Source organism: Oncorhynchus mykiss, chromosome 21, assembly GCF_057628025.1.
Source record: "Oncorhynchus mykiss isolate SJ-2025 chromosome 21, ASM5762802v1, whole genome shotgun sequence".
In the NCBI taxonomy this organism is placed as follows: domain Eukaryota; kingdom Metazoa; phylum Chordata; class Actinopteri; order Salmoniformes; family Salmonidae; genus Oncorhynchus; species Oncorhynchus mykiss.
Genome location: NC_143042.1, coordinates 32,624,652 through 32,638,820, shown reverse-complemented (window position 1 = coordinate 32,638,820; position 14,169 = coordinate 32,624,652). Strand labels below are relative to the sequence as shown.

General features: G+C 40.3%; 1 protein-coding gene across 4 annotated transcripts in view; it reads right to left on the bottom strand.

Annotated features, from left to right (window-relative positions):
- Window positions 1-1,237: 1,237 nt before the first annotated feature.
- The window catches only part of LOC110500343 (myotubularin), a 63,107-nt gene continuing 50,175 nt past the window's right edge, over window positions 1,238-14,169 (bottom strand). For 2 of the 4 annotated variants that reach the window (XM_021577658.3, XM_036957768.2), the window contains one exon: window positions 1,238-7,307. In XM_021577658.3, the coding sequence (XP_021433333.3) occupies window positions 7,125-7,307 (183 nt within the window). In that variant the 3' untranslated portion in view covers window positions 1,238-7,124. The remainder of the gene's footprint in view (window positions 7,308-14,169) is intronic. The other 2 variants (XM_021577659.3, XM_090214435.1) reach the window with 2 other exon arrangements.

Below are 14,169 nucleotides of genomic sequence, written 5' to 3'. Positions count from 1 at the left end.
CCCCAACCAGAAGCCATGGATTACAGGCAACATCTGCACTGAACTAAATGGTAGAGCTGCCGCTTTCAAGGAGCGGGACTTATAATAAATTCTGATATGCCCTCCGACGAACCATCAAACAGGCAAAGCGTCAATACAGGACTAATATTGAATCCTACTACACCGACTCCGATTCTTGTTGGATGTGGCAGGGCCTGCAAACTATTGCAGACTACAAAGGGGAGCACAGCCACGAGCTTCCCAGTGACACGAGCCTACCAGACTAGCTAAATGACTTCAATGCGCGCTTCGAGGCAAGCAACACTTAAGCATGCATGAGAGCACCAGCTGTTCTGGACAACTGTGTGATCACTCTCTCTGTAGCCAATGTAAGCAAGCTCTTTAAACAGGTCAACATTCACAAGGCCGCAGGGACAGACAGATTACCAAGACGTGTACTCCGAGCATGCGCTGACCAACTGGCAAGTGTCTTCACTGACATTTTCAACCTGTCCCTGACTGAGTCTGTAATATCAACATGTTTCAAGCAGACCATAGTCCCTAGGTAACAACACATCTGCCACACTGATCCTCAACACTGGGGCCCCTCAGGGGTGTGTGCTCAGTCCTCCCCTATACTCTCTGTTCACCCATGACTGCATGGCCAAGCACAACTCCAACTCCATCATTAAGTTTGCCGACGACAACAGTGGTAGGCCTGCTCACCGACAACGATGAGACAGTCTATAGGGAGGTCAGAGACCTGGCAGTGTGGTGCCAGGATAACAACCTATCCCTCAACATATCAAGACAAAGGAGATGATTGTGGACTACAGGAAAAGGAGGGCCAAGCACGCCCCCATTTTCATCGACGGGGCTGTAGTGGAGAAGGTTGAGAGCTTCAAGTTCCTTGGTGTCCACATCACCAACAAACTAGAACGGTCTAAACACACCAAGACAGTCGTGAAGAGGGCACAACAAAGCCTATTCCCCCTCAGGAAACAAAAAATATTTGGCATGGGTCTTCAGATTCTCAAAAGGTTCTAAAGCTGCACCATCGAGAGCATCCTGACTAGTTGCATCACCGCCTAGTATGGCAACTGGTCGGCCTCCGACTGCAAGGCACAACAGAGCACACCTTCAGCCCAGCACATTTTATTTTTAACTTCAGTTTATTTAGTAAATACTTAAAACACTTATTTTTCTTAAAACTGCATTGTTTGTTAAGGGCTTGTAAGTAAGCAGTTCACAGCACATGTGACAAATAACATTTTATTTGAAATACATAATCTCCAGAAATTACTTTGTCAAAACAACAAAATAACTAGGGCTCAACAACAATAGTGAAACATGGGTTAAAATCTTCCTAGAAGTCAGAGGGTGCACAGAGGGACATGCCAAAGTGACTCATTTCGTGGAACAACCCCACTAATGGAATAGACCTAGAGAACGTTCAGTAGTCTGAATGTCATTTTTAGTAGGGTTCAATTCTAGGGAGCTAGAAAGTGTCTCATTTAAATGCAGCTATAATGTATAAAACAAGCATTTTGGACCAATTCCAATATCCTAAGGAGACGTGAACTGGTGCTTCTGTTATATTTAGGGCTGAGATATGCTATGATGGGACAAGGTCTGAATATCCACAATCTTCTCCGATCCACAATTTTCACATCAGCAGACATTACATAAGATGTTTTGCACATTTCCTTATGATCTCCTGAATAAATAAAGGATAAATTACCACAAGAATTTGAATGACAGAATCAATCCATTTGAAAAAAAGTGAGAAATGTTTAAATTAATTTAATCAGCATTATTTACACAACAAGAGCCGGTCAAAACAACCAACAGTGGAGCACTCATACATGAGAGGGAGTAGTACAGCCCGGATCCCACATCGATTCGTGTTGTCTAGCCAAAACTCCTATGTAGTCTGGGTGCAAGTCTGTTTCTGCTTGTCATGGCATGAACAGAAAGTAAACCTCGTCTGAGCCAGAACGTCCCATAGGGCAAGAGGCCATCTCCTATTTCAGTAGGGTGAGGCAGGTGGTTGTAAAAGTGCACCCCCTGGACAGAACACCCCCTGAAAGACACTCAAGCTAACTCCTATGGTCACGAGTCATGACTCACAAGGACTTTTGCAAGACAGCACAAACTGATTTGGAACCAGGCTAGGGAGTCGTAAGTAGGCATTACTATGACAAAGAAACCCCCCTTTATTAAACCCCCTATATTACCTACGTTAAGATATAATAAATGAAGAAAAAAAATAAATAATCATGAGTGACAGTTTTTCTGCGTCCCAAATTGTGCCTTAGTCCCTATATAGTGCACTACTTTATCAGAGTCCTCAATTCCTCAAGGTCTGGCATTCAATCCAACTTGCTATGGGAATGTTTACTTACGGCAGTGCCTTTGTTTACAAACTACTGTCCATGCATAGACTTCTTATTGTGGAAAATGTAATAATCTACTTGTCAGAGGAGTCTACTTGGTAGTAGTAGTAGGTTTTAACAGTTCCCATGAACCATTCTGGCATTTCATTTGACCAAGGGGGAAAAAGAGCTACTCCTTAAACACCGAAATTCGAGTTTGATTGAATCACACACCAGGTTTCACAATCACAGGTAAAGAACCAAAAGGAACTGAATAGGTTCCCGATTGAATCAAATATCCCACGAATCATGATTCAAACATGATTTACTGTCCTCTCTTCTATGTTAGAAAGCAAAAATGCCCGTAAGGTAAAATAAAACAAACTAAAGAAACTAAATTTATGGAACAACAAATCCACAAATTATTAACCAACCATTCAAAGCAACAAAAAAAGACATGTCTTATTACTTTCCTTTTTATAAAACGTGTCAAATTACACAAAATACAATTATATTTTACAACAATATAACTTTTCTACAGTAAAATAGGTTTTGTTTGAGGTAATTATACTGAACACAAATATAAAAGAAACATGTAAAGTGTTGGTCCCATGTTTCATGAGCTGAAATAAAAGATCCCACAAATTTTTCATATGCAAAAAAAAGCATATTTCTCTAAATTTTGTGCACAAATGTGTTACATCCCTGTTAGTGAGCATTTCTCATTTGCCAAGATAATCCATCCACCTGACAGGTAAAACGCCACTCTAAAATGTGGAGTTTTGTTACACAACACAATGCCCAGATGTCTCAAGTTGAGGGAGTGTGCAATAGGCATGCTGGCTGCAGGAATGTCCACCAGAGCTGTTGCCAGAGAATTTCATGTTAATTTCTCTACCATAAGCCGCCTGCAAGAGAATTTGGCAGTACGTCACAATCTGCCTCATAACCGCAGACCATGTGTAACCCCATCAGCCCAGGACCTCCACATCCGGCTTCTTCACCTGCGGGAATGTCTCAGCCCAGCCACCTGGACAGTTTATGAAATTGTGGGTTTGCACAATTGAAGATTTTCTGCACAAGCAGTCTCAGGAAAGCTCATCTGCGCGCTCGTTGTCCTCACCAGGGTCTCGACCTGACAGCAGTTCGGCGTCGTAACCGACTTCAGTGGGGACATTATCACCATCGATGGCCATTGGTACACTGGAGAAGTGTGCTCTTCACGGATGAATCCTAGTTTCAACTGCACCGGGCAGATGGCATACGGCGTCATGTGGGTGAGCGGTTTGCTGATGTCAACGTTGTGAACAAAGTGCCCCATGGTGGCGGTGGGGTTATGGTATGGGCAGGCATAAGCTACAGACAACGAACACAATTGCATTTTAACAATGGCAATTTGAAAGCACAAAGATACCATGACAAGATCCAGAGGCCCATTGTCGTTGTCATTCGGCGCTATCCCGTTTCAGCATAATATTGCACGGCCCCATGTCGCAAGGATCTGTCACACAAAACCTGGAAGATGAATGACCTGCATACTCAACAGCCATGTCACCCATTGAGCATGTTTGGGATGCTCTGGATCGACGTGTACGACAGCATGTTCCAGTTCCCGCCAATAACTTAGCACAGCCATTGAAGAGGAGTGGGACAACATTCCATAGGCCACAATCAACAGCCTGATAAACTCAATGTGAAGATGTGTTGCGCTGCATGAGGCAAATGGTGGTCACACCAGATACTGACTGGTTTTCTGATCCATGCCCCTACCTTTGTTTTTAAGGTATCTGTTACCAACAGATGCAGATCTGTATTCCCAGTCATGTGAAATCCATAGATTAGGCCCTAATGAATTTAATTAAATTGACTGATTTCCTTATATGAACTGTAACTCAGTAAAATCTTTGAAATTGTTGCATGTTGCATTTATATTTTTGTTCAGTGTACATCAGTTACTGTACTTGTACAAAGTAAAAAATAAAAATAGATTTTTGTCTTTTACATTTTTCGCTAAAAATAATCAACCAACTAACACAATCAAACAAAGTCTTCTGCGATGTGGTTATTTTTCCCTTGCAGTGTCGTTTTTTACTTTCCCCCGCTTATTGAGGCCAAAGACTTCCAAAGTGCTGCATTCTGGTGAGGCATTAGGGAGCCGCTAGTGCCCTCATTCTTTCCCCACCATCACCTTTCAACATGGGTGACCCCGCACAAGCCTTCTAAGTCATATCTATTCATTCTTTTGTATGGCGTTGCCATATCCAGTATGGTGACCGTTTTAAAACAAGCGTAACCCACCCGAAGAGTCTTCACGAGAACGAACCCACAGCAACCCATCAACAGTTTCCTTTCCCCATCTTTCTCCCCCCTGACGACGAATCAGGATTTGACTTTCCCACGCCACAACAAATCAGGTGCTTCCTTTTTCCTGCCACAACCAATTGGGTGCTTTCTTTCCCTTTCTCCCCACCACAGAGGAACGATAACAAAGACAAAATGTATAGTTTGAGCAGAGAGGAAGAGGTGAAGCGAGAGGTTTCACTCCTGCCAAAATATATTTTACAAATTGCCCAATGTGTTTCTATGGGCTAATTTTTGACCTAAGCTTGTCGCCTGCCTTCTTGCCTTTGGGTCAACAACTCCCATTGCTGGGGCAGAGACATGAGCATCTCATTATATACAGATCTCTGGTTTGGGTACAAAACGTCTACCTGAGGTTGAACCTCAGGTGGTCAAAGGCACAGAACTGGACCCGACCAGCGGTCCCGAGAACACTGGACCTGCCCTTTAAAAAGAGTTACTAAACATTTCTAGACTTCTTTTTACTAATCTTATCCCAAATCTTATCTCAAACTCTATGGTAGTTATTGTCCAAAGAACTGTATCTTGTCTGAGAATACTTGGGACACCTTATTGTTGTCCCTTGAAAGTTTTCAAACTATTCTGGACTTTTCCACCGATCTTACCTCACCTCTGGTTGTTGCTCTTGTCAAAATAACTTTTTCCTGCCCATAGTCTTTTGGAGAAAACTCTGTGGAAGTCCTAAAACCTTTAAACTCAAGCAAACTTGATCTAAACCAATTTTGCTCCCTGGATTTAGATAAAGTGTTTTGAGATAAATGTTTAATCACGGAATGAGCAGTAGGCAAAACAGCGCCTCTGTCCGCCCCACGGCCGTTGTTATCGTTTTTGTTTTGTTGACGAAGCAGAGCTGGGGAGCGTTGCAGATCGTGGTAAAAAAAATGGCATTACATATGCTTCTATTCATGTGCAATGATGTCGGAGGGAAATAACCAGAATTAGTTGTTTGCAGTAACTTCGTTGTTATAATCGCAAATGGATGTGGCAGTTTCACCATTAGGGATTTCAGGTTTAAGTTTATGCCAAGAGGAGTTTGACTGGTTTTAAGGTGACAGGTTCTAAGGTTCTCAAGTTTTACGTTGGCAAAATGAGAGTCCTGTTGATGCAGAACTTTATTGGACTGACTGAGTGGACCTAGCCTGGTGCCAGATCGGTTTGTGCTGTCTTGCCAATTCCTATGGTCATTGTCATACTTGACATGCATGAGTTCGCAAGACAGCACTAACAGATCTGGGACCAGGCTAGGGTGGACATTGTTGGAGATAAAAACTCACAGCTCCTCTAATAAAAACCAATACAACTCAGTGTCCTGTCTCTCCATAGACCTTCTACAGTAAAATACATGGGGATACTGGACCCACTGGACATCTCATAGAGTGGACTACAGACAACCCCTGATAAATGCAAGGACTTAGGGCTGTTACGAATGTATGCAATAAACTGAAGGACGCAGATATTCAGAGAATTTAAGTGAGTTGGGACTGGGGAACTGCAGGGTTTGTACTTACCCAACTTATGGGAGTTTACCCAACTTATTACTGAAGTTACTCTAGTTTGTTATCCACACTTAACTGGTTGACTGGACTGGTATTGCTCATATTGAGGACATTTGTACAGGTGCACACTGATTTAAGTCAGCCAAATGCACTAATAGTCAAACGTTCTCTTTTTAGTATGTTTGTCATAACAGTTTAACAATGCCCTTTTCAGGTCTTGGAGTTGACACAGTGTACAGAGTTCAAGAGGAGCAGGGGCTATGTTCCCATTCTTTACTCTTCTGGAAGTGTGCACTCATTCACCCCCCCCTCCTCTCATGGATTTAAAATTAATGGACTGGTGTGAGTAATACGATGGAAACTCCCTCCAGCCTGCTTTTACCGATGCAATGCTGGGGAGTAAATGAGTGCACACTATGTAAAGTGTAGAGAATCGTAATGCAGCCATTGAGTTTTAACCTTTCACACGTCCTTTATAGTTTATCTACAACACACTGAGTATTTATTTTATTTCGTATTAAGGCTTCTCTGTTTTTGCAGAAAAAAAAACGTTATACAAAAGTTGTCAAAAGGCTGTACTGTGACATATTGCATAATCACCATAGTTAAGTTTTTGTTATGGTCATACGTCATGATTTCCATGTTATTTATCATCTCCATTATTACTTTACTAACGCTATGTACAAAAAAACAACTTATTGTGTCTGTGTCAGGGTCAAATTACATGTCGATTCAGGAAGTGAATTGAAATTCTAATTCAAGAATCTGAAAAGTTCCTATTTGGAATAAATTTCACTTTTCAAATCTTAAATTAGGAATTCTATTTCCTTTGATTCATTGACTCAATTGATATCGAAGTAACCTCAACCCTGATGAACAAACACACACTCACGTGTGTGTTTGAGTACCCCACTCAGAAAGGGGTGTGCAGGTGATTGATGTGCTGCGTGGGCGAGGCCGCATTGGAGGCAGAGCTATTTGATAGGTGGGAGGAGTTAGGGGAGGAGTCAGTGAGCTGCAGTTCCTCTAGTTTCTTCAGGTATTCGTCTCTCAGTGCCAGGAGCTCCATGTAACGCTGTTCCACTGGACTCTGCTGCTGTAGAATAGAGACAGATAGAGTACGATAGGATAAAATAGATTACAACCACCACCAGGTGGAAGCAAAGAGAGAGAAATGAGAGGAGGGAGATGGATGATGGGGAACGAGTAGGGAGCAGAATGAGGAGGGGAGAGTGAGAGAGGGGGTAGAGAGAGGAGGTGTGGGGGAGAGAGAAAAAAAGACTTGAATGATATGCAAACAATGCAAAAAGATCAGCATATAAACAAACAGAGGTATACAGACAGATTTTTTATTTTTACATGTACATTCTACGCACATTTTACATACAAAGCATTTTTTACAGTATATAGCAAGAATATAGTTATTTGATATACATTACATCTGGATAGATAGTACTTAAACACATACAGCAGGGGTGTCAAACTCATTCCTGCTGATCTTTGTTTTTTCCTTATAATTAAGCCCGAGACAACCAGGTGAGGGGAGTTCTTTACTAATTAGCAACCTTATTTCATCAACCTAATACAAGAGAAGAGTGAAAACCCACAGAAACATGGCCCTACGTGGAGTGAGTTTGACAAGTGACATACTGTATACATTATATATAGTGTTTTCAGTCAACTATTACAGTATATTCGGAAAGTATTCAGATCCACACACAATACCCCATGATGACAAAGCAAAAACAGGTTTTTAGACATTTTTGAACATTCATAAAAATAAACACAGAAAAATCACATTTACATAAGTATTCAGACCCTTTACTCAGTACTTTGTTGAAGCACTTTTGGCAGCGATTACAGCCTCGAGTCTTCTTGGGTAGGACGCTACAAGCTTTGGGGTTTCATTATTCTCTGCAGATCCTCTCAAGCTCTGTCAGGTAGGATGGGGAGTGTTGCTGCACAGCTATTTTCAGGTCTCTCCAGAGATGTTCGATCGGGTTAGGGCTCTGGCTGGGCCACTCAAGGACATTCAGAGACTTGTCCCAAAGCCACTCCTGCATTGTCTTGGCTGTGTGCTTAGTGTCATTGTCCTGTTGGAAGGTGAACCTTCTCCCCAGTCCGAGGTCCTGAGCATGTTTTCATCAAGAGTATTTATCTGGTCAATGTATTATGTCTGTTTGTAACAGTGTGTTATACAGTTGAAGTCGGAAGTTTACATACAGTTAGGTTGGAGACATTAAAACTCTTTTTCAACCACTCCACAAATGTCTTGTTAACAAACTATAGTTTTGGCAAGTCGGGTTAGAACATGTACTTTGTGCATGGCAAGTCATTTTCCAACAATTGTTTTCAGACAGATTTCAGACAGACACTGTATAACAATTCCAGAAGTTTACATACACTAAGTTGACTGTGCCTTTAAACAGCTTGGAAAATTCTAGAAAATGCTGTCATGGCTTTAGAAGCTTCTGGTAGGCTAATTGACATCATTTGAGTCAATTGGAGGTGTACCTGTGGATGTATTTCAAGGCCTACCTTTAAACTCAGTGCCTCTTTGCTTGACATCATGGGAAAATCTAAATAAATCAGCCAAGACCTCAGAAAAAAATGTGTAAACCTCCACAAGTCTGGTTCATCCTTGGGAGCAATTTCCAAACACCTATGTTCATCTGTACAAACAATAGTATGCAAGTATAAACACCAAGGGACCACGCAGCCGTCATACCGCTCGGGAAGGAGACGCGTTCTGTCTCCTAGAGATGAACGTGCCTTGGTGCGGGGAAAAAAAAAAAAAAAAGTGCAAATCAATCCCAGAACAGCAGCAAATGACCTTGTGAAGATGCTGGAGGAAACCGGTACAAAAGTATCTATATTCACAGTAAAACAAGTCCTATATCGACATTACCTGAAAGGCCGCTCAGCAAGGAAGAAGTCACTGCTCCAAAACCACCATAAAAAAGCCAGACTACGGTTTGCAACTGCACATGGGGACAAAGATCGTACTTTTGGAGAAATGTCCAATTTGTTTCAACAGACAAGAGAACTGTTTGGCCATAATGACCATCTTTATGTTAGGAGGAAAAAGGGGGAGGCTTGTAAGCCGAAGAACATCATCCCAACCGTGAAGCACGGGGGTGGCAGCATCATGTTGTGGGGGTGCTTTGCTGCAGGAGGGACTGGTGCACTTTACAAAATAGATGGCATCATGAGGATGGGAAATTAAGTGGATATATTGAAGATATATTGAAGCAACATCTCAAGAAGTCAGGAAGTTAAGGCTTGGTTGCAAATGGGTCTTCAAAATGGACAATGACCCCAAGCATACTTCCAAAGTTGTGGCAAAATGGCTCAAGGACAACAAAGTCGAGGTATTGGAGTGGCCATCCCAAAGCCCTGACCTCAATCCCATAGAATATTTGTGGACAGAACTGAAAAAGCATGTGCGAGCAAGAAGGCCTACAAACCTGACTCAGTTACACCAGCTCTATCAGGAAGAATGGGCCAAAATTCACCCAACTTAATGTGGGAAGCGTGTGGAAGTACAGCTGAATTGTTTGATCCAAGTTAAACAATTTAAAGGCAATGCTACCAAATACGAGTGTATTTAAACTTCTGACCCACTGGGAATGTGAGGAAATAAATAAAAGCTGAAATAAAAAATTCTCTACTATTATTCTGACATTTCACATTTTTAAAATAAAGTGGTGATCCTAACTGACCTAAGACAGAGAATTCTTACTGTGATTAAATGTCAGTAATTGTGGAAAAACTGAGTTTAAATGTATTTGGCTAAGGTGTATGTAAACTTCAGAATTCAACTGTATGTGAATATGTGATTGTATTATAAATTGTATTTTAATGTTTAAGGACTCTTGGAATATTAGTCCAAATGAGGACTAACAGAGATCCTAATAAAATCAAACCTCTCTGTACTTTGCTACATTCATATTTCCCTCAATCCTGACTAGTCTCAGTCACTGCTGCTGAAAAACATCCCTACAGCATGATGTTGCCACCACCATGCTTCACCGTCGGCATGGTGCCAGGTTTCCTCCAGAGGTAATGCTTGGCATTCAGGCCAAAGAGTTCAATCTTAATTTCATCAGACCAGAGAATCTTGTTTCTCATTTACTGAGAGTCCTTTAGGTGCCTTTTGGCAGACTCCAAGCGGGCTGTTGTGTCTTTTACTGAGGAGTGGCTTCACTCTACCATAAAGTCCTGATTGGTGGAGTGCTGCAGAGATGGTTGTCCTTCTGGAAGGTTCTCCCATCTCCACAGAGGAACTTTGGAGCCCTGTCAGAGTGACCATCGGGTTCTTGGTCACCTCCCTGACCAAGGCCCACCTCCCCCAACTGCTCAGTTTGGCAGAGTTTTGTGGTTCCAAACTTCTTCAATTTAAGAATGATGTTGCCCACTGTGTTCTTGGGGACCTTCAATGCTGCAGAAATGTTTTGGTACCCTTCCCCAGATCTGTGCCTCGACATAATCCTGTCTCGGAGCTCTACAGATAATTCCTTCAACCTCATGGCTTGGTTTTTGATCTGACATGCACTGTCAACCGTGGGACCTTTTATAGACAGGTGTGTGCCTTTCCAAATCAATTGAATTTACCACAGATGGACTCCAATCAAGTTGTAGAAACATCTAAAGGATGATCAATGGAAACAGGATGCACCTGATCTCAATTTTGAGTCTCGTAGCAAAGGGTCTGAATACTTATGTAAATAAGTACCCTATATTTTCTAACTGTTCTGTTTCACATACAGTACATTCAAAACCTTTCTAAATCGCATAGTATGTACAGATTGTAAGATAAGGATGAACATTTTTCCTATAAATATTATTATATTGAAGATTGATTGACTATGGCTTTCCAAATCTCCAAACAGTGCTATTTGTAGGGTTCATTTGGGGTAAATGTTGTGTTTTCAAGCCATTAATGAATCTTACCAGAAACTAGTTACATAATGTAGGTGCAATATCAGAATAAGTGATCTAATGATTTGAGATGGTTGTACGCCCATAACATTCTGTTGTTGGCAATAATTTTGTATAATAATTTTAATAGTATCAAGTATCACTTGATAAATCATGTGCCATGGAATCGGCACATTAACAATCTCTTCCCAACTACTTTTTCAACCTGTATGGCACCGCTGTCAACATGTTGGTCCTCAAATGAAATGGTTATATTTTTCTATTTATTAACATGTTTTGGTGCCAATTTTAGTCTTTAACAAAGGACAGACAAAAACGTTTCTCTACCTTCTCCACTTGCCTCCAGTTTTGCGGGTAATGTTGCTATCAGTTGGTTCTAATTTTAGATAACAAAAATACACTGAAATGTTTTCTCTAACCGCACATTACATTACTCCAACTTTACTGTTCACAAAATCATTAGCAAAGATAGTTCTGTATTTATTTTTATTCCATAAAGATTTTATTTTAGATCAATTAGTATATTGGAGTTTAACCATAATATTTGTTCTGTCTTTTCTAGGGGATGAAACTGGAATTGCAACGGGCTTTGTATGGCTTGTTTTAGAAAGGGAAATAATTAGAAAATGGTTCCATTTTCAATGAACTGAAAGTGAGAGGTTCTAATCTGGATTGAGGTTTAATGATTTAATATTTAATCATTTTAGCTTCCTGAACTCATATTCATTACACAAATAAGCATGTTTAATTTTGTCTGGTTTATCGTTCCAAATAATGTTCAATATTTGTTGCTTATATAATGAAAAAAAAAATTTTTCAGAATAGGCAGGGCCATAAGTAAATAGGTAAACTGGGATATGACTAAAGAATTAAAATCAGGGAGATTTTTCCACAAATAGACCCTACTACACAAAGGACTCAATCCTGACTTGAGATTCAATAAGACTTTTTCGTGTCAATTCTGCATTGATATTAATGTGAGGTTCCTCTTTAAAAAAGGTATTGTCGGATAGTATTCATTCTGATCAGACAGGTTTTTTACATGGACAATACATTGGAGAAAATATAAGACAAGTACTGGAAACAATAGAATACTATAAAACATCTGGGAAACCAGGACTGGTATTCATGGCAGATTCTGAAAAGGCTTTTGATAAAGTACAACTAGAATTTATATATAACGGCCAAGACTATTTTAATTTTGGAGAATCTCTTATATAATGGGTTCAAGTTATTTGTTTGTTAGTTAGTAAAACAACAAATAATGTCTACTTCTCAGAAATAAATAAACTGTCGGCGTAAAACAAGGTTGTCCACTGTCGGCGTATCTATTTAATATGGCCATCAAAATGTTAGCTATTAACATCAGATCAAACAATTATATAGAGGGGCTAGAAAACCAAGGACTAAAAACAAAGGTGTCATTGCATGCTGACAACTCAAGTTTCCTCTTAAATCTGCAATCTGGATCCCTGCAGTCTCAGAGGATCTAGATAATTTTTCTAACCTCTCTGGATTACAACTGAACTATTGCACGATAAGTGTACAATATTACGTATTAGATTGCTAAAAAAATACAACTTCTACATTACCGTGTAGTTTACCCAAAAAATTATCTGACGGTGAAGTGGACATACTCAGTATTCATATCCCTAAAGAAAGAAAATTAATTCACTACAACAAATTTCAATTGAAAGTTGAGAAAAATAGGAAATAACATCTTGCTACCATAGAACAGAGTGCTGACTGGAGAGCTGGATTAAATTTTCTCCTGAAATTACATGCCTGGTCCTTCAGGTCCTGAAGCAAGGATATTCTTGTTACCATTTGAAAGGAAACACTTTGAAGTTGGTGGAAATGTGAAATTAATGTAGGATAATATAACACATTAGATCTGGTAAAAGAAAAGAAAAATAAATAAAAAACTTTGGGGGGTATTTTTTGTACCATCATCTTTGAAATGCAAGAAAAAGGCATTCATGTATTATTCCAGCCCAGGCGCAAGTTAGATTTTGCAGCGTTTTTTTCCAAAGTTTTAGACTGAACCAATGAATCATTGCATTTCTGTTCAAAATGTAGCATCAAGACTGCCCAAATTAAGGCCTCCCGGATGGCGCAGTGGTCTAGCTGTGCAACCAGAGACTCTGGGTTCGAGCACAGGCTCTGTTGCAGTCGGCCGCGACCGGGAGGTCCATGGGGCGACACACAATTGGCCTAGTGTCGTCCGGGTTAGGGAGGGTTTGGCCGGTAGGGATATCCTTGTCTCATCGCGCACTAGCGACTCCTGTGGCGGGCCGGGTCGCTAGGTGCACGGTGTTTCCTCAGACACATTGGTGCGGCTGGCTTCCAGGTTGGATGCACGCTGTGTTAAGAAGCAGTTGGGTTGTGTTTCGGAGGACGCATGACTCTCAACCTTCGTCTCTCCCGAGACCGTATAAGAGTTGTAGCGATGAGACAAGACAGTAACTACTAACAATTGGATACTACAAAAAAAAAAAAAAAAAAAAAAATTATATATATATATATATATATATATATATATATATATATATATATATATATATATATATATATATATATATATATATATATATATATATATATATATATATATAATATATATATATTTTAAAGACTGCCCAAATGTGCCTAATTGGTTAATTAATAACTTTATGTTCATAACTCTGCACTCTCCTCAAACAATAGCATGGTATTCTTTCAATGTTATAGCACTGTAATAGTAAATTGGACAGTGCAGTTAGAGTAACAAGAATTTAAGCTTTCTGCCAATATCAGATATGTCTATGTCCTGGGAAATGTTCTTACTTACAACCTCATGCTAATCGCATTAGTGCACATTAGCTCAACCGTCCCGCGGGTGGGACACCAATCGGTAGAGATCCTTAACATCACAACACTGAAGTCTAAAGGGCCTCCAGTTTTTTAGATGGATTGGATCTTTATACTTACCAACTGGGTCCTGTTTCAGTAATAGTGAAATCAGACCTTCTTGCTGA